The sequence below is a fragment of the Cherax quadricarinatus genome, unplaced genomic scaffold (genome assembly GCF_038502225.1).
Source record: "Cherax quadricarinatus isolate ZL_2023a unplaced genomic scaffold, ASM3850222v1 Contig660, whole genome shotgun sequence".
Classification (NCBI taxonomy): Eukaryota; Metazoa; Arthropoda; class Malacostraca; order Decapoda; family Parastacidae; genus Cherax; species Cherax quadricarinatus.
The window spans coordinates 123,752-146,752 of NW_027195686.1; the positions used below are offsets into that span (position 1 = coordinate 123,752).

At 43.1% G+C, this 23,001-nt stretch overlaps 1 protein-coding gene across 1 annotated transcript in view; it reads right to left on the reverse strand.

The window, feature by feature from the left end:
- The window catches only part of LOC138851458 (golgin subfamily A member 6-like protein 22), a 45,871-nt gene extending 26,608 nt beyond the window's left edge, over window positions 1–19,263 (reverse strand). Inside the window, exons 1-2 of the mRNA XM_070080599.1 lie at window positions 19,172–19,263; window positions 12,582–12,677 (exon numbers count right to left, since the gene is read on the reverse strand). Of these exons, the coding sequence (XP_069936700.1) occupies window positions 12,582–12,677; window positions 19,172–19,235 (160 nt within the window). The 5' untranslated portion in view covers window positions 19,236–19,263. The remainder of the gene's footprint in view (window positions 1–12,581; window positions 12,678–19,171) is intronic.
- Window positions 19,264–23,001: the final 3,738 nt, after the last annotated feature.

Sequence of the window (23,001 nt, forward strand, 5' to 3'; positions counted from 1 at the left end):
ATGTTATATGCTGACCTCGTGTAAGTGTTGCACCATGTTGTATGCTGACCGCGTGTAAGTATGGCACCATGTTATATGCTGACCTCGCGTAAGTATGGCACCATGTTATATGCTGACCTAGTGTAAGTATGGCACCATGTTATATGCTGACCTAGTGTAAGTATGGCACCATGTTATATGCTGACCTTGTGTAAGTATGGCACCATGTTATATGCTGACCTAGTGTAAGTATGGCACCATGTTATATGCTGACCTTGTGTAAGTATGGCACCATGTTATATGCTGACCTAGTGTAAGTATGGCACCATGTTATATGCACACTTCTTTTCATGTTTTTTGAACATTGGATACTATTTTTTTCCAAGATTAGTTCCAAGTATTAAAGAGATGCACTTTATAAGTTCACTGACACATTTCTACACTTCTGGCAAAGAAAAAACTACGATAATTCACGCTGGAGACTGTATGTGGGTATCCCTTAGCTAAACCACATGATCAACTTGCCCTGGAGGAGAGTACAGCGACGTGGCAGGAACAGAGGCCACGGGGATTATGACCCTAGAACAGTGGCTCTTAAGTTTTTTCAGGCTGCCGCCCCCTTGGCTCTCAGGTGACATCCTTAGCACCCCTACACACATGTAGGTATACACCTCTTTTTTGGTATTAGATTTATAAAAAAATCAAAATAACAACTAATCTAACACTATAAACAAGTTTATTTATTTCACAAATAAAAATTAATATTTATTTAATAATTTGAAACGACAAATTTCCATTTAATCTGTAACTTCACCGTCTTCACAATTTTAATGAGGTGGATGCTCTTGGTGCACAGTTTATAGATATGTGAATTTTAAGACTGAAGATAACTTGCAGTGTGTACAAAACCTTGGCTCTTACAGACGTGACAATACGATCATCAGCAGGACCCACGCTCTTACAGACGTGACAATACGATCATCACCAGGACCCACGCTCTTACAGACGTGACAATACGATCATCACCAGTACCCACGCTCTTACAGACGTGACAATACGATCATCACCAGTACCCACGCTCTTACAGACGTGACAATACGATCATCACCAGTACCCACGCTCTTACAGACGTGACAATACGATCATCACCAGTACCCACGCTCTTACAGACGTGACAATACGATCATCACCAGTACCCACGCTCTTACAGACGTGACAATACGATCATCACCAGTACCCACGCTCTTACAGACGTGACAATACGATCATCACCAGTACCCACGCTCTTACAGACGTGACAATACGATCATCACCAGTACCCACGCTCTTACAGACGTGACAATACGATCATCACCAGTACCCACGCTCTTACAGACGTGACAATACGATCATCACCAGTACCCACGCTCTTACAGACGTGACAATACGATCATCACCAGTACCCACGCTCTTACAGACGTGACAATACGATCATCACCAGTACCCACGCTCTTACAGACGTGACAATACGATCATCACCAGTACCCACGCTCTTACAGACGTGACAATACGATCATCACCAGTACCCACGCTCTTACAGACGTGACAATACGATCATCACCAGTACCCACGCTCTTACAGACGTGACAATACGATCATCACCAGTACCCACGCTCTTACAGACGTGACAATACGATCATCACCAGTACCCACGCTCTTACAGACGTGACAATACGATCATCACCAGTACCCACGCTCTTACAGACGTGACAATACGATCATCACCAGTACCCACGCTCTTACAGACGTGACAATACGATCATCACCAGGACCCACGCTCTTACAGACGTGACAATACGATCATCACCAGGACCCACGCTCTTACAGACGTGACAATACGATCATCACCAGTACCCACGCTCTTACAGACGTGACAATACGATCATCACCAGTACCCACGCTCTTACAGACGTGACAATACGATCATCACCAGTACCCACGCTCTTACAGACGTGACAATACGATCATCACCAGTACCCACGCTCTTACAGACGTGACAATACGATCATCACCAGTACCCACGCTCTTACAGACGTGACAATACGATCATCACCAGTACCCACGCTCTTACAGACGTGACAATACGATCATCACCAGGACCCACGCTCTTACAGACGTGACAATACGATCATCACCAGTACCCACGCTCTTACAGACGTGACAATACGATCATCACCAGTACCCACGCTCTTACAGACGTGACAATACGATCATCACCAGGACCCACGCTCTTACAGACGTGACAATACGATCATCACCAGTACCCACGCTCTTACAGACGTGACAATACGATCATCACCAGTACCCACGCTCTTACAGACGTGACAATACGATCATCACCAGTACCCACGCTCTTACAGACGTGACAATACGATCATCACCAGTACCCACGCTCTTACAGACGTGACAATACGATCATCACCAGTACCCACGCTCTTACAGACGTGACAATACGATCATCACCAGTACCCACGCTCTTACAGACGTGACAATACGATCATCACCAGTACCCACGCTCTTACAGACGTGACAATACGATCATCACCAGGACCCACGCTCTTACAGACGTGACAATACGATCATCACCAGTACCCACGCTCTTACAGACGTGACAATACGATCATCACCAGTACCCACGCTCTTACAGACGTGACAATACGATCATCACCAGTACCCACGCTCTTACAGACGTGACAATACGATCATCACCAGTACCCACGCTCTTACAGACGTGACAATACGATCATCACCAGGACCCACGCTCTTACAGACGTGACAATACGATCATCACCAGTACCCACGCTCTTACAGACGTGACAATACGATCATCACCAGTACCCACGCTCTTACAGACGTGACAATACGATCATCACCAGGACCCACGCTCTTACAGACGTGACAATACGATCATCACCAGTACCCACGCTCTTACAGACGTGACAATACGATCATCACCAGGACCCACGCTCTTACAGACGTGACAATACGATCATCACCAGTACCCACGCTCTTACAGACGTGACAATACGATCATCACCAGGACCCACGCTCTTACAGACGTGACAATACGATCATCACCAGTACCCACGCTCTTACAGACGTGACAATACGATCATCACCAGTACCCACGCTCTTACAGACGTGACAATACGATCATCACCAGTACCCACGCTCTTACAGACGTGACAATACGATCATCACCAGTACCCACGCTCTTACAGACGTGACAATACGATCATCACCAGTACCCACGCTCTTACAGACGTGACAATACGATCATCACCAGTACCCACGCTCTTACAGACGTGACAATACGATCATCACCAGTACCCACGCTCTTACAGACGTGACAATACGATCATCACCAGGACCCATGCTCTTACAGACGTGACAATACGATCATCACCAGTACCCACGCTCTTACAGACGTGACAATACGATCATCACCAGGACCCACGCTCTTACAGACGTGACAATACGATCATCACCAGTACCCACGCTCTTACAGACGTGACAATACGATCATCACCAGTACCCACGCTCTTACAGACGTGACAATACGATCATCCCCAGTACCCACGCTCTAACAGACGTGACAATACGATCATCACCAGTACCCACGCTCTTACAGACGTGACAATACGATCATCACCAGTACCCACGCTCTTACAGATGTGACAATACGATCATCACCAGTACCCACGCTCTTACAGACGTGACAATACGATCATCACCAGGACCCACGCTCTTACAGACGTGACAATACGATCATCACCAGTACCCACGCTCTTACAGACGTGACAATACGATCATCACCAGTACCCACGCTCTTACAGACGTGACAATACGATCATCAGCAGGACCCACGCTCTTACAGACGTGACAATACGATCATCACCAGTACCCACGCTCTTACAGACGTGACAATACGATCATCACCAGTACCCACGCTCTTACAGACGTGACAATACGATCATCAGCAGGACCCACGCTCTTACAGACGTGACAATACGATCATCAGCAGGACCCACGCTCTTACAGACGTGACAATACGATCATCAGCAGGACCCACGCTCTTACAGACGTGACAATACGATCATCACCAGGACCCACGCTCTTACAGACGTGACAATACGATCATCACCAGTACCCACGCTCTTACAGACGTGACAATACGATCATCACCAGTACCCACGCTCTTACAGACGTGACAATACGATCATCACCAGGACCCACGCTCTTACAGACGTGACAATACGATCATCACCAGTACCCACGCTCTTACAGACGTGACAATACGATCATCACCAGTACCCACGCTCTTACAGACGTGACAATACGATCATCACCAGTACCCACGCTCTTACAGACGTGACAATACGATCATCACCAGGACCCACGCTCTTACAGACGTGACAATACGATCATCACCAGTACCCACGCTCTTACAGACGTGACAATACGATCATCACCAGTACCCACGCTCTTACAGACGTGACAATACGATCATCAGCAGGACCCACGCTCTTACAGACGTGACAATACGATCATCACCAGTACCCACGCTCTTACAGACGTGACAATACGATCATCACCAGTACCCACGCTCTTACAGACGTGACAATACGATCATCAGCAGGACCCACGCTCTTACAGACGTGACAATACGATCATCAGCAGGACCCACGCTCTTACAGACGTGACAATACGATCATCAGCAGGACCCACGCTCTTACAGACGTGACAATACGATCATCACCAGGACCCACGCTCTTACAGACGTGACAATACGATCATCACCAGTACCCACGCTCTTACAGACGTGACAATACGATCATCACCAGTACCCACGCTCTTACAGACGTGACAATACGATCATCACCAGGACCCACGCTCTTACAGACGTGACAATACGATCATCACCAGTACCCACGCTCTTACAGACGTGACAATACGATCATCACCAGTACCCACGCTCTTACAGACGTGACAATACGATCATCACCAGTACCCACGCTCTTACAGACGTGACAATACGATCATCACCAGGACCCACGCTCTTACAGACGTGACAATACGATCATCACCAGGACCCACGCTCTTACAGACGTGACAATACGATCATCAGCAGGACCCACGCTCTTACAGACGTGACAATACGATCATCACCAGTACCCACGCTCTTACAGACGTGACAATACGATCATCAGCAGGACCCACGCTCTTACAGACGTGACAATACGATCATCAGCAGGACCCACGCTCTTACAGACGTGACAATACGATCATCAGCAGGACCCACGTCGTCTGCTGTCTGGTCTGGCTGGTGTGATGTACGTCTTAACGTTTTTAACACTGACTTCAGACCACAAAATAAAATAAAATAAAACTATGCTTTTGAGCATAACTTTAATTTTATTCTTTGTGAATTATTTGTGTTATTAAGTTTTTGTGGCTTTGATTTGTCAAATAGATCTTGTAAAACATACATTCCCATGGTTGTGATGTCACTCTTCAGTCCTCCTATAGCCCCTTTTTTCTGAACGCTTCCCCAGGATCTCCCCACCACCCCCAGAAGGGCAGTGGGAAGATCCAGGGGTAATCACTGCCCTACACCATAGAACAAGAACATGTCGACCCTAGAGAAGAAAACACGGACATACTGACCAGAGACCAGAGTATGCTAACATACTGGTCATGGAGGAGAGTATGCTAATATACTGATCATGGAGCAGAGTATGCCATACTGGTCATGGAGCAGAGTATGCCATACTGGTCATGGAGCAGAGTATGCTAACATACTGGTGATGGAGCAGAGTATCCTAACATACTGGTCATGGAGCAGAGTATGCTAACATACTGGTCATGGAGCAGAGTATGCCATACTGGTCATGGAGCAGAGTATGCTAACATACTGGTGATGGAGCAGAGTATCCTAACATACTGGCCATGGAGCAGAGTATGCTAACATACTGCTCATTGAGCAGAGTATGCTAACATACTGGTAATAGAGCCTAGAGTATGCTAGCATACTGCTCATGGAGCAGAGTATGCTAATATACTGGTCATAGAGCCTAGAGTATACTAGCATACTGCTCATGGAGCAGAGTATGCTAACATACTGGTCATAGAGCCTACAGTATGCTAGCATACTGCTCATGGAGCAGAGTATGCTAACATACTGGTCATGGAGAAGAGTATGCTAACATACTGGTCATGGAGCAGAGTATGCTAACATACTGGTCATGGAGCAGAGTATGCTAACATACTGGTCATGGAGAAGAGTATGCTAACATACTGGTCATGGAGCAGAGTATGCTAACATACTGGTCATGGAGCAGAGCATGCTAACATACTTGTCATGGAGCAGAGTATGCTAACATACTGGTCACGGAGCAGAGTATGCTAACATACTGGTCATGGAGCAGAGTATGCTAACATACTGGTCATGGAGCAAAGTATGCTAACATACTGGCCATGGAGCAGAGTATGCTAACATACTGGTTATCGAGCAGAGTATGCTAACATACTGGTCATGGAGCAAAGTATGCTAACATACTGGTCATGGAGAAGAGTATGCTAACATACTGGTCATGGAGCAGAGTATGCTAACATACTGGTCATGGAGCAGAGTATGCTAACATAGTGGTCATGCAGCAGAGTATGCTAACATACTGGTCATGGAGGAGAGTACGCTAACATAGTGGTCATGCAGCAGAGTATGCTAACATATTGGTCATGGAGCAGAGTATGCTAACATAGTGGTCATGCAGCAGAGTATGCTAACATACTTGTCATGCAGCAGAGTATGCTAACATACTGGTCATGGAGCAGAGTATGCTAACATACTGGTCATGCAGCAGAGTATGCTAACATACTGGTCATGCAGCAGAGTATGCTAACATGCTGGTCATGGAGCAGAGTATGCTAACATAGTGGTCATGCAGCAGAGTATGCTAACATAGTGGTCATGCAGCAGAGTATGCTAACTTACTGGTCATGCAGCAGAGTATGCTAACATACTGGTCATGGAGCAGAGTATGCTAACATACTGGTCATGCAGCAGAGTATGCTAACATACTGGTCATGGAGCAGAGTATGCTAACATAGTGGTCATGCAGCAGAGTATGCTAACATACTGGTCATGCAGCAGAGTATGCTAACATACTGGTCATGCAGCAGAGTATGCTAACATACGGGTCATGGAGCAGAGTATGCTAACATACTCTTCATACAGCACAGTATGCTAACATACTGGTCATGCAGCAGAGTATGCTAACATACTGGTCATGGAGCAGAGTATGCTAACATACTGGTCATGGAGCAGAGTATGCTAACATGCTGGTCATGGAGCAGAGTATGCTAACATACTGGTCATGGAGCACAGTATGCTAACATACTGGTCATGCAGCAGAGTATGCTAACATACTGGTCATGGAGCAGAGTATGCTAACATAGTGGTCATGCAGCAGAGTATGCTAACATAGTGGTCATGCAGCAGAGTATGCTAACATACTGGTCATGCAGCAGAGTATGCTAACATACTGGTCATGCAGCAGAGTATGCTAACATACTGGTCATGCAGCAGAGTATGCTAACATACTGGTCATGGAGCAGAGTATGCTAACATAGTGGTCATGCAGCAGAGTATGCTAACATACTGGTCATGCAGCAGAGTATGCTAACATACTGGTCATGGAGCAGAGTATGCTAACATAGTGGTCATGCAGCAGAGTATGCTAACATACTGGTCATGGAGGAGAGTATGCTAACATAGTGGTCATGCAGCAGAGTATGCTAACATACTGGTCATAGAGCCTAGAGTATGCTATCATAGTGCTCATGGAGCAGAGTATGCTAACATACTGGTCATGGAGAAGAGTATGCTAACATACTGGTCATGGAGCAGAGTATGCTAACATACTGGTCATGGAGCAGAGTATGCTAACATACTGGTCATGGAGAAGAGTATGCTAACATACTGGTCATGGAGCAGAGTATGCTAACATACTGGTCATGGAGCAGAGTATGCTAACATACTGGTCATGGAGCAAAGTATGCTAACATACTGGCCATGGAGCAGAGTATGCTAACATACTGGTTATCGAGCAGAGTATGCTAACATACTGGTCATGGAGCAAAGTATGCTAACATACTGGTCATGGAGAAGAGCATGCTAACATACTGGTCATGGAGCAGAGTATGCTAACATACTGGTCATGGAGCAGAGTATGCTAACATAGTGGTCATGCAGCAGAGTATACTAACATAATGGTTATGGAGGAGAGTATGCTAACATAGTGGTCATGCAGCAGAGTATGCTAACATACTGGTCATGGAGCAGAGTATGCTAACATAGTGGTCATGCAGCAGAGTATGCTAACATACTGGTCATGCAGCAGAGTATGCTAACATACTGGTCATGGAGCAGAGTATGCTAACATACTGGTCATGGAGCAGAGTATGCTAACATACTGGTCATGGAGCAGAGTATGCTAACATACTGGTCATGGAGCAGAGTATGCTAACATAGTGGTCATGCAGCAGAGTATGCTAACATAGTGGTCATGCAGCAGAGTATGCTAACATACTGGTCATGCAGCAGAGTATGGTAACATACTGGTCATGCAGCAGAGTATGCTAACATACTGGTCATGCAGCAGAGTATGCTAACATACTGGTCATGGAGCAGAGTATGCTAACGTAGTGGTCATGCAGCAGAGTATGCTAACATACTGGTCATGCAGCAGAGTATGCTAACATACTGGTCATGCAGCAGAGTATGCTAACATACGGGTCATGGAGCAGAGTATGCTAACATACTCTTCATGCACCACAGTATGCTAACATACTGGTCATGCAGCAGAGTATGCTAACATACTGGTCATGGAGCAGAGTATGCTAACATACTTGTCATGGAGCAGAGTATGCTAACATACTGGTCATGCAGCGCAGTATGCTAACATACTGGTCATGCAGCAGAGTATGCTAACATACTGGTCATGGAGCAGAGTATGCTAACATACTGGTCATGCAGCAGAGTATGCTAACATACTGGTCATGCAGCAGAGTATGCTAACATACTGGTCATGCAGCAGAGTATGCTAACATACTGGTCATGCAGCAGAGTATGCTAACATACTGGTCATGCAGCAGAGTATGCTAACATACTGGTCATGGAGCAGAGTATGCTAACATAGTGGTCATGCAGCAGAGTATGCTAACATACTGGTCATGGAGCAGAGTATGCTAACATACTGGTCATGCAGCAGAGTATGCTAACATACTGGTCATGGAGCAGAGTATGCTAACATACTGGTCATGGAGCAGAGTATGCTAACATACTCTTCATGCAGCAGAGTATGCTAACATACTGGTCATGCAGCAGAGTATGCTAACATACTGGTCATGCAGCAAAGTATGCTAACATACTGGTCATGGAGCAGAGTATGCTAACATACTGGTCATGGAGCAGAGTATGCTAACATACTGGTCATGCAGCAGAGTATGCTAACATACTGGTCATGGAGCAGAGTACGCTAACATACTGGTCATGGAGCAGAGTATGCTAACATACTGGTCATGCAGCAGAGTATGCTAACATACTGGTCATGGAGCAGAGTATGGTAACATACTGGTCATGCAGCAGAGTATGCTAACATACTGGTCATGGAGCAGAGTACGCTAACATACTGGTCATGCAGCAGAGTATGCTAACATACTGGTCATGCAGCAGAGTATGCTAACATACTGGTCATGCAGCAAAGTATGCTAACATACTGGTCATGGAGCAGAGTATGCTAACATACTGGTCATGGAGCAGAGTATGCTAACATACTGGTCATGCAGCAGAGTATGCTAACATACTGGTCATGGAGCAGAGTACGCTAACATACTGGTCATGGAGCAAAGTATGCTAACATACTGGTCATGCAGCGCAGTATGCTAACATACTGGTCATGCAGCAGAGTATGCTAACATACTGGTCATGGAGCAGAGTACGCTAACATACTGGTCATGCAGCAGAGTATGCTAACATACTGGTCATGGAGCAGAGTATGCTAACATACTGGTCATGGAGCAGAGTATGCTAACATACTGGTCATGCAGCAGAGTATGCTAACATACTGGTCATGGAGCAGAGTATGCTAACATACTGGTCATGGAGCAGAGTATGCTAACATACTGGTCATGCAGGAGAGTATGCTAACATACTGGTCATGGAGCAGAGTACGCTAACATACTGGTCATGCAGCAGAGTATGCTAACATACTGGTCATGCAGCAGAGTATGCTAACATACTGGTCATGCAGCAGAGTATGCTAACATACTGGTCATGCAGCAGAGTATGCTAACATACTGGTCATGGAGCAGAGTATGCTAACATACTGGTCATGGAGCAGAGTATGCTAACATACTGGTCATGCAGCAGAGTATGCTAACATACTGGTCATGAAGCAGAGTATGCTAACATACTGGTCATGCAGCAGAATATGCTAACATACTGGTCATGCAGCAGAGTATGCTAACATACTGGTCATGCAGCAGAGTATGCTAACATACTGGTCATGAAGCAGAGTATGCTAACATACTGGTCATGCAGCAGAGTATGCTAACATACTGGTCATGGAGCAGAGTATGCTAACATACTGGTCATGCAGCAGAGTATGCTAACATACTGGTCATGCAGCAGAATATGCTAACATACTGGTCATGGAGCAGAGTATGCTAACATACTGGTCATGCAGCAGAGTATGCTAACATACTGGTCATGGAGCAGAGTATGCTAACGTACTGGTCATGCAGCAGAGTACCCAGACTTACTGCTCATGACAGAGAATGTAATCTTAAACTATTTGATGTCTGAAGCACAGTCATTAATATTGGTGGTTATATACGTACAGACATTAGGTGAAGGACGTGTAGCAGACGAAGACATTGTCACTGGAAGGTGGGATTTCACAGTGGAAGTAGGTCTTACCCGAGGGACGGGCCAGTAGTAAAGAAAGTTGTGGATATATTTTCTGACAAGTTGTACATATATAGCATGCAGTGTACATGTACAACCTGTCAGGCACTACAACATTATCGCATGAAGTACCAACAAGATGAATAATTACACTGCGTCTCCGTCTGTTACATGTCCCTCACCTGTCGGCATTATATAAGTGCAAATCTTCATGTCTGTGCTTGAGACTCTTCACGAATATGACATTCTTCAACAACTCCAAGACTGAGGCAATAATTACCTCAGCTCTTGTATATAATTCGACTCTCTTCAAGTTACGTCCAAAAATTTGTATTGATAAAGTCAATGGATGCTGAAACGTCCATAATAAATATATCCATATGTTGCACATCAGCCTAACTCGTCATCTGGAGAGTTAGTGTTATCAAGTTGTTAACACTTCAAGGAGTACTACACTAAAGTTAGTTTACATGCAGGAGAGTTAATGTTATCAAGTTGTTAACACTTCAAGGAGTACTACACTAAAGTTAGTTTACATGCAGGAGAGTTAATGTTATCAAGTTGTTAACACTTCAAGGAGTACTACACTAAAGTTAGTTTACATGCAGGAGAGTTAATGTTATCAAGTTGTTAACACTTCAAGGAGTACCACACTAAAGTTAGTTTACATGCAGGAGAGTTAATGTTATCAAGTTGTTAACACTTCAAGGAGTACTACAGTAAAGTTGGTATACATACACGAGAGTTAATGTTATCAAGGTTGTTAACACTTCAAGGAGTACTACAGTAAAGTTGGTACACATGCACGAGAGTTAATGTTATCATGATTGTTAACACTTCAAGGAGTACTACAGTAAAGTTGGTACACATGCACGAGAGTTAATGTTATCATGATTGTTAACACTTCAAGGAGTACTACAGTAAAGTTGGTACACATGCACGAGAGTTAATGTTATCATGATTGTTAACACTTCAAGGAGTACTACAGTAAAGTTGGTACACATGCACGAGAGTTAATGTTATCATGATTGTTAACACTTCAAGGTGTACTACAGTAAAGTTGGTACACATGCACGAGAGTTAATGTTATCAAAGTTGTTAACACTTCAAGGAGTACTACAGTAAAGTTGGTATACATGCACGAGAGTTAATGTTATCATGATTGTTAACACTTCAAGGTGTACTACAGTAAAGTTGGTACACATGCAGGAGAGTTAATGTTATCAAGGTTGTTAACACTTCAAGGACTGCTACAGTAAAGTTGGTATACATGCAGGAGAGTTAATGTTATCAAGTTGTTAACACTTCAAGAGTACTACAGTAAAGTTAGTTTACATGTAGGAGAGTTAATGTTATCAAGGTTGTTAACACTTCAAGGAGTACTACAGTAAAGTTGGTTTAAATATAGCAGAGTTAGTGTTATCAAGGTTGTTAACACTTCAAGGAGTACTACAGTAAAGTTGGTATACATGCACGAGAGTTAATGTTATCATGATTGTTAACACTTCAACTATGAATCATTATTCTGCAATAAGAAATCATAAATAATATATTTAGGTGATACACTTACATGATGAGAATAAGATTATCTTACCTTGAGTGTCTGCTGCATACTTTGCTGTGTCTGCTGTGTGCTGACTAATATGAGCAGTGAACATCTTAGTCAGCTCTTCCAACACTTCTTTATTCTCTGGAAAGTGTTAAAATGTTTTATTTGGTATAATTAGGTATACCTCATAAAGAGTTGCAACTAAATAATATTAACTTCTTTATTGTTGCTGAAAGCTGAGCTCACCAGCATTGTGTTAATGTTTAGTGTTGCTGAAAGCTGAGCTCACCAGCGTTGTTAATGTTTATTGTTGCTGAAAGCTGAGCTCACCAGCATTGTGTTAATGTTTATTGGTGCTGAAAGCTAAGCTCACCAGCGTTGTGTTAATGTTTATTTTTGCTGAAAGATAAGCTAACCAGCGATGTGTTAATGCTTACTGTTGCTGAAAGCTGAGCTCACCAGCGTTGTGTTAATGTTTATTGTTGCTGAAAGCTGAGCTCACCAGCGTTGTGTTAATGTTTATTGTTGCTGAAAGATGAGCTCAACAGCATTCTGTTAATGTTTACTGTTGCTGAAAACTGAGCTCACCAGCGTTGTGTTAATGTTTATTGTTGCTGAAAGCTAAGCTCACCAGCATTGTGTTAATGTTTACTGTTGCTGAAAGCTGAGCTCACCAGCGTTGTGTTAATGTTTTGTTGTTGCAGGAAGTTGAGCTCACCAGCGTTGTGTTAATGTTTATTGTTGCTGAAAGCTGAGCTCGCCATCGTTGTGTTAATGTTTTTTGTTGCTGGAACCTAAGCTCACCAGAATTGTGTTAATATTTATTGTTGCTGAAAGCTGAGCTCACCAACTTTTTGTTAGTGTTTATTGTTGCTGGAACCTAAGCTCACCAGAATTGTGTTAATATTTATTGTTGCTGGAAGCTGAGCTGACCAGCGTTGTGTTAATGTTTATTGTTGCTGAAAGCTGAGCTCGCCATCGTTGTGTTAATACTTATTGTTGCTGGAACCAAAGCTCTCCAGAATTGTGTTCATGTTTACTGTTGCTGGAAGCTGAGCTCACCAGTGTTGTGTTGATGTTGATCATTACTGTAACAGTCTTCACCAACTATAAAGATAAATTACTGCAATATTTTCGTCTCTAATATTCTCTCTTTGTACATCATGTAATTTTCCTAAATTTATATGGGTTGTGTTAATATTATTAATTTTTACCACACTCTCCATCTCCCACCTAGGGAAGCTAACTTGAAAAAGAATAAACTCTATCATGAAGATTTTGTTTAGACATTTATTAATTTATTCAAAAACGGTTACTAGCCGTTTCTTCAAGACATTTTAGTTGTCTCTTACGACACACGTGTGTTACACTGTCGTTTCATACGACACACGTGTGTTACACAGTCGTCTCTTGTGGCACACATGTGTTACACAGTCGACTCTTATGACACACATGTGTTGCACAGTTACGACACATATGTGTTACACATATGACACAACTGTGTTACGGAGTTTTGACACATATGTGTTACACAGGAAATGAAAGATTAGATATCAGATTACAGGTAGGGAGAATGGAAGAAGTGAATGCATCCCGATATATGAGAGTGGACTTGTCAGCAGATGGGTTTGTGAAAGACAAAGTGATTCATAGAACAGATGAGGGGAAAAAGTGAGAAGAGTTCTGCAGATTCTGTGGAGACAAAGAACACTATGCATGGAAGCAAAGAGGAAAACATATTAGAGTTTAGTGGTACCAACGCTCTTACATGTGTGTGAAGCATCAGTGGCGAATGTTGCAACAAGGAGAAGGCTGGAGGCAGAGGAGATGTCGTGTCTTAGGGCATTGTGTGGAGAAAATATAATGCAGAGAATCCATGATTTGGAAATTAGGAAGAGGTGTAGGGGTTACTAAAAGTATTATCCAAAGGGCTGATGTGAGGTTGTTAAAGTGGATCGGTCATTAAGAGAGTATGGAACGAAATTGAATGACTTTGAGAGTGTATAAATCTGTAGTGGAAGGAAGGCGGGCTATGGATCTGCCTAGGACAGGTTGGAGGGAGGGGCGTAAAGGAGGTTTCGTGAGCGATGGGCTTGGACTTCCAGCAAGCATGTGTGAGTGCGTTAGACAGAAGTGTAGGCAAATGGTTGGTCTTAAGTTTTTTTCAAGTTGCCGCCCCCTTGGCTCCCAGGACACATCCCGAGCGCCCATATATACACATATACGAACACACGTCATCTTTGGTATTAGGTTTACTGCAAGTTCAAAACAACAACTAATCTAACAATATAAACAACCTTAAAAATCTATTATTTTTTTTAACAATATGAAAGGGCAAATTTACATTTCATCTGTAACTACTACACTGTATTCACTATTTAATGAGATGGATGTTCTTGGTTCACATTTTGTAGATATGTATATTACAAGACTGAAGATAACTTGCGGTGTGTACAAAGCCTTGGCTCTTACAGACGTGACAATACGATCATCACCAGGACCCACGTCGTCTGCTGTCTGGTCTGGCTGGTGTGCAGTGTGACGTACGTCTTAACGTTTTTAACACTGACATCAGACCATAAAATAAAATAAAACTATGTTCTCGAGTATAACTCTATTTTAATTTTATTCTATGTGAAGCATTTGTAATACTTAAGTGTCTGTGATTTATATTTTGTAATATATATTTTGTGAAACAAATACTTCCATGGTTGTGATGCCACCATGACGTCCCCCTGTAGCCGCCTTTTTTCTCAACGCTTCTCCTGGAGCTTTCCAACACCACCAGGGGGCAGTAGAAAGATCCAGAGGTAATAACTGCCATAGACCATAGAACAAGAACATGTCAACCCTAGAGAAGAAAACACGGACATACTGACAAGAGAGAAGAGTATGCTAACATACTGGTCATAGAGCAGAGTATGTTAACATACTGGTCATGGAGCAGAGTATGATAAAATACTGGTCATGGAGCAGAGTATGCTAACATACTGGTCATGGAGCAGAGTATGCTAACATACTGGTCATGGAGCAGAGTATGCTAATATACTGATCATGGAGCATAGTATGCTAACATGCTGGTCATGGAGCACAGTATGCTAACATACTGGCCACGGAGCAGAGTATGCTAACATACTGGTAATGGAGCAGAGTTTGCTAACATACTGGTCTTAAACTGGAGTATGCTAACGTACTGGTCATGGAGCAGAGTATGCTAACATACTGGTCATGGAGCAGAGTATGCTAACATAATGGTCATGGAGCATAGTATGCTAACATACAGGTCATGAAGCAGAGTATGCTGACATACTGGTCATGCACCAGAGTATGCTAACATACTGGTCATGCAGCAGAGTATGCTAACATACTGGTCATGGAGCAGAGTATGCTAACATACAGGCCATGAAGCAGAGTATGCTAACATACTGGTCATGGAGCAGAGTATGCTAACGTACTGGTCATGGAGCAGAGTATGCTAACATACTGGTCATGGAGCAGAGTATGCTAACATACTGGTCATGGAGCAGAGTATGCTAACATACAGGTCATGAAGCAGAGTATGCTGACATACTGGTCATGCAGCAGAGTATGCTAACATACTGGTCATGCAGCAGAGTATGCTGACATACTGGTCATGGAGCAGAGTATGCTAACATACTCGTCATGGAGCAGTTTATGCTAACATACAGGTCATGGAGCAGAGTATCCTAACATACTGGTCGTGGAGCAGAGTATGCTAAAATGCTAGTCTTGGAGTAGAGCATGCTAATATACTGGTCAAGGAGCAGAGTATGCTAACATACTGGTCATGAAGCAGAGTATGCTAACATGCTGGTCTTGGAGTAGAGCATGCTAATATACTGGTCAAGGAGCAGAGTATGCTAACGTACTGGTCATGAAGCTGAGTATGCTAACATGCTGGTCATGGAGCTGAGTATGCTAACATACTGGTCATGGAGCAGAGTATGCTAACATACTGGTCATGGAGCAGAGTATACTAACATACTGGTCATGGATCAGAGTATGCTAACTTACTGGTCATGGAGCAGAGTATGCTAACGTACTGGTCATGGAGCAGAGTATGCTAACATACCGGTCATGGATCAGAGTATGCTAACATACTGGTCATGGAGCAGAGTATGCTAACGTACTGGTCATGAAGCAGAGTATGGTAACATACTGGTCATGGATCAGAGTATGCTAACATACTGGTCATGGAGCAGAGTATGCTAACATACTGGTCATGGAGCAGACTATGCTAACATACTGGTCATGGAGCAGAGTATGCTAACATACCGGTCATGGAGCAGAGTATGCTAACATACTGGTCATGGAGCAGAGTATGCTAATATTCAGGTCATGGAGCAGAGTATGCTAACATACTGGTCATGATACAGAGTATGCTAACATGCTGGTCTTGGAGTAGAGCATGCTAATATACTGGTCAAGGAGCAGAGTATGCTAACGTACTGGTCATGAAGCTGAGTATGCTAACATGCTGGTCATGGAGCTGAGTATGCTAACATACTGGTTATGGAGCAGAGTATGCTAACATTCTGGTCATGGAGCAGAGTATGCTAACATACTGGTCATGGAGCAGAGTATGCTAACATACTGGTCAAGGAGCAGAGTATGCTAACATACTGGTCATGGAGCAGAGTATGCTAACATACTGGTGATGGAGCAGAGTATGCTAACGTACTGGTCATGGAGCAGAGTATGCTAACATACCGATCATGGAGCAGAGTATGCTAACATACTGGTCATGGAGCAGAGTATGCTAATATTCAGGTCATAGAGCAGAGTATGCTAACATACTGGTCATGGAGCAGAGTATGCTAACATACTGGTCATGGAGCAGAGTATGCTAACGTACTGGTCATGGAGCAGAGTATGCTAACATACCGATCATGGAGCAGAGTATGCTAACAAACCGATCAAGGAGCAGAGTATGCTAACATACTGGTCATGAAACAGAGTATGCTAACATGCTGGTCTTGGAGTAGAGCATGCTAGTATACTGGTCAAGGAGCAGAGTATGCTAACGTACTGGTCATGAAGCTGAGTATGCTAACATGCTGGTCATGGAGCTGAGTATGCTAACATACTGGTCATGGAGCAGAGTATGCTAACATTCTGGTCATGAAACAGAGTATGCTAACATACTGGTCATAGAGCAGAGTATGCTAACATACTGGTCATGGAGCAGAGTATGCTAACGTACTGGTCATGAAGCAGAGTATGCTAACACGCTGGCCATGGAGCAGAGTATGCTAACATACTGGTCATGGAGCAGAGTATGCTAACATACTGGTCATGGAGCAGAGTATGCTAACGTACTGGTCATGGAGCAGAGTATGCTAACATACCGGTCATGGAGCAGAGTATGCTAACATACTGGTCATGGAGCAGAGTATGCTAATATTCAGGTCATGGAGCAGAGTATGCTAACATACTGGTCATGGTGCAGAGTATGCTAACATTCTGGTCATGCAGCACAATATGCTAACATACTGGTAATGCAGCAGAATATGCTAACATACTGTTCATGGAGCAGAGTATGCTAACATACTGGTCATGGAGCAGAGTATGCTAACATACTCTTCATGCAGCACAGTATGCTAACATACTGGTCATGCAGCAGAATATGCTAACATACTGGTTATGGAGCAGAGTTTGCTAACGTACTGGTAATGCAGCAGAATATGCTAACATACTGTTTATGGAGCAGAGTATGCTAACATACTGGTCATGGAACAGAGTATGCTAACCTACTCTTCATGCAGCACAGTATGCTAACATACTGGTCATGCAGCAGAATATGCTAACATACTGGTCATGAAGCAGAGTGTGCTAACATACTGGTCATGCAGCAGAGTATGCTAACATACTGGTCATGAAGCAGAGTACGCTAACATACTGGTCATGCAGCAGAGTACCCAGACTTACTGCTCATGACAGAGAATGTAATCTTAAACTATTTGATGTCTGAAGCACAGTCATTAATATTGGTGGTTATATACGTACAGACATTAGGTGAAGGACGTGTAGCAGACGAAGACATTGTCACTGGAAGGTGGGATTTCACAGTGGAAGTAGGTCTTACCCGAGGGACGGGCCAGTAGCAAAGAAAGTTGTGGATATATTTTCTGAACCAAGATTACATGATGTTGCATCATATGACAAGTTGTACATATATTGCATGCAATGTACTTGCACAACCTGTCAGGCACTACAACATTATCGCATGAAGAATTACACTGCGTCTCCGTCTGTTACACGTACCTCACCTGACGCTATTAAAAAAGGGCAAATCTTCAAGTCTGTGCTTGAGACTCTTCACAAATATGACATTCTTCAACAACTCCAAGACTGAGGCAATGATTACCTCAGCTCTTGTTTATATTTCGACTTTTCCAATTACGTCCAAGTATTTGTATTAATGAAGCCAATGGACGCCGGTACGTCCATAATAAATGTATCCTTATGTTGCTCATTTGTCTAATTCTTCATTAAGATAGTTAATGTTATCAAGGTTGTTAACACTTTAACCTTAAAACATTATTCTGCAAAAAGAAATTATGAATAACATATTTTGGTGATAGACTTACATTATGAGAGTAAGGTTATCTTACCTTGAGTGTCTGCTGCATACTTTGCTGTGTCTGCTGTGTACTGATTCATATGAGCAGTGAACATCTTAGTCAGCTCTGCCAACTTTTCTTTATTCTCTGAAAAGTGTTAAAATATTTTATTTGGTTTAATTCAGATATAACACACAAAGAATTGCAACTAAATAATATAATTAACCTACTTATTGTTACTGGACACTGAGCTTACCAGCATTGTGTTAATTGTTGCTGGAAGCTGAGCTTACCAGCGTTGTGTTAATGTTAATTGTTGCTGGAAGCTGAGCTTACCAGCGTTGTGTTAATGTTAATTGTTGCTGGAAGCTGAGCTTACCAGCGTTGTGTTAATGTTAATTGTTGCTGGAAGCTGAGCTCACCAGCATTGTGTTAATGTTAATTGTTGCTGGAAGCTGAGCTTACCAGCGTTGTGTTAATGTTAATTGTTGCTGGAAGCTGAGCTTACCAGCGTTGTGTTAATGTTAATTGTTGCTGGAACCTGAGCTCACCAGCGTTGTGTTAATGTTAATTGTTGCTGGAAGCTGAGCTTACCAGCGTTGTGTTAATGTTAATTGTTGCTGGAAGCTGAGCTTACCAGCGTTGTGTTAATGTTAATTGTTGCTGGAAGCTGAGCTTACCAGCGTTGTGTTAATGTTAATTGTTGCTGGAAGCTGAGCTTACCAGCGTTGTGTTAATGTTAATTGTTGCTGGAAGCTGAGCTTACCAGCGTTGTGTTAATGTTAATTGTTGCTGGAAGCTGAGCTTACCAGCGTTGTGTTAATGTTAATTGTTGCTGGAAGCTGAGCTTACCAGCGTTGTGTTAATGTTAATTGTTGCTGGAACCTGAGCTTACCAGCGTTGTGTTAATGTTAATTGTTGCTGGAACCTGAGCTTACCAGCGTTGTGTTAATGTTAATTGTTGCTGGAACCTGAGCTTACCAGCGTTGTGTTAATGTTAATTGTTGCTGGAAGCTGAGCTTACCAGCGTTGTGTTAATGTTAATTGTTGCTGGAAGCTGAGCTTACCAGCGTTGTGTTAATGTTAATTGTTGCTGGAACCTGAGCTTACCAGCGTTGTGTTAATGTTAATTGTTGCTGGAACCTGAGCTTACCAGCGTTGTGTTAATGTTAATTGTTGCTGGAACCTGAGCTTACCAGCGTTGTGTTAATGTTAATTGTTGCTGGAAGCTGAGCTTACCAGCGTTGTGTTAATGTTAATTGTTGCTGGAAGCTGAGCTTACCAGCGTTGTGTTAATGTTAATTGTTGCTGGAAGCTGAGCTTACCAGCGTTGTGTTAATGTTAATTGTTGCTGGAAGCTGAGCTTACCAGCGTTGTGTTAATGTTAATTGTTGCTGGAACCTGAGCTCACCAGCGTTGTGTTAATGTTAATTGTTGCTGGAAGCTGAGCTTACCAGCGTTGTGTTAATGTTAATTGTTGCTGGAACCTGAGCTCACCAGCGTTGTGTTAATGTTAATTGTTGCTGGAAGCTGAGCTTACCAGCGTTGTGTTAATGTTAATTGTTGCTGGAAGCTGAGCTTACCAGCGTTGTGTTAATGTTAATTGTTGCTGGAAGCTGAGCTTACCAGCGTTGTGTTAATGTTAATTGTTGCTGGAAGCTGAGCTTACCAGCGTTGTGTTAATGTTAATTGTTGCTGGAAGCTGAGCTTACCAGCGTTGTGTTAATGTTAATTGTTGCTGGAAGCTGAGCTTACCAGCGTTGTGTTAATGTTAATTGTTGCTGGAACCTGAGCTCACCAGCGTTGTGTTAATGTTAATTGTTGCTGGAAGCTGAGCTTACCAGCGTTGTGTTAATGTTAATTGTTGCTGGAAGCTGAGCTTACCAGCGTTGTGTTAATGTTAATTGTTGCTGGAAGCTGAGCTTACCAGCGTTGTGTTAATGTTAATTGTTGCTGGAAGCTGAGCTTACCAGCGTTGTGTTAATGTTAATTGTTGCTGGAAGCTGAGCTTACCAGCGTTGTGTTAATGTTAATTGTTGCTGGAAGCTGAGCTTACCAGCGTTGTGTTAATGTTAATTGTTGCTGGAACCTGAGCTCACCAGCGTTGTGTTAATGTTAATTGTTGCTGGAAGCTGAGCTTACCAGCGTTGTGTTAATGTTAATTGTTGCTGGAAGCTGAGCTTACCAGCGTTGTGTTAATGTTAATTGTTGCTGGAAGCTGAGCTTACCAGCGTTGTGTTAATGTTAATTGTTGCTGGAAGCTGAGCTTACCAGCGTTGTGTTAATGTTAATTGTTGCTGGAAGCTGAGCTTACCAGCGTTGTGTTAATGTTAATTGTTGCTGGAAGCTGAGCTTACCAGCGTTGTGTTAATGTTAATTGTTGCTGGAAGCTGAGCTTACCAGCGTTGTGTTAATGTTAATTGTTGCTGGAAGCTGAGCTTACCAGCGTTGTGTTAATGTTAATTGTTAATGGGAGCTGAGCTCACTAGCGTTGTGTTAATGTTTATTGTTGCTGGAAGCTGAGCTCACCAGCTTCGTGTTAATATTGATCAATTCTATAACAGTCTTCACCAACTATGAAGACAAATTAGTTCATTATTTTCGTCTGTAATTTTCTCTTCCTTTGCATCACTTAAGTTTTTCCACTCTCATGAAAGTATTAAACTATAATAAATTATCTTGGGTTGTGTTATTATTAATAATTTTTACCACACAGGCCATCTCCCACCTAGGGAAGCTGACTTGAAAAAGAAGAAACTCTATCATGAAGATTTATTTAGGCTTTTAGTAATTTATTCACAAGGGCTTACTAGTCTTTTCCTCAAGGCATTTTACTCGCCTCTTACGACACACATGTGTTGCACAGTCATCTCTTAAAACACACATGTGCTACAGAGTCGCCTCCTATAACACATATGTGTTACAGAGGCGTCTCTTACAACACACATGTTACACAGTCACCTCTTAAAACACACATGTGCTACAGAGTCACATCCTTCAACACATATGTGTTACACAGGCGTCTCTTACAACACAAATGTTACACATGTGCTACAGAGTCGCCTCCTACAACACACATGTGTTACATAGGCTCCTCTTACGACACGCATGTGTTACACAGTCGCCTCTTACGACACACACATGTTACACAGTCGCTTCTTACGACACACATGTGCTACACAGTCGCCTCTTACAACACACATGTGTTACAAAGTCACTGCTTACGACACACATATGTTACACAGTCGTCTCTTAAAACACACGTGTGTTACATAGTCTCCACTTAAAACACACATGTGTTGCACGGTCGCCTATTACGACACACATTTGATACACAGTCATGTCTTACGACACACATGTGTTACACAGACGACTCTTACGACACACATTTGTTACACAGTCACCTCTTACGACACACATGTGTTACACAGTCGCCTCTTACGACACACATGTGTTACACAATTATAACACACATGTGTTACACAGGAAGAATTCTTCTCCTAGAACTGACCCCTGTGGGACCCCGCTCGTCACAGGCGCCCACTGTGATACCTCTTCACGTACCATGACTCGTTGCTGCCTCCCTGTCAGGTATTCCCTGATCCATTGCAGTGCCCTCCCTGTTATATGCGCCTGATGCTCCAGCTTCTGCACTAATCTCTTGTGGGGAACTGTGTCAAAGGCCTTCCTGCAGCCTAGGAAAACGCAATCTACCCAACCCTCTCTCTCGTGTCTTACTTCTGTTACCTTGTCATAAAACTCCAGGAGGTTTGTGATACAAGATTTGCCTTCCATGAACCCATTCTGGTTTTCATTTAAAATCTTGTTCCTTTCCAGGTGTTCGACCACTCTCCTCCTGATAATCTTCTCCATGACTTTGC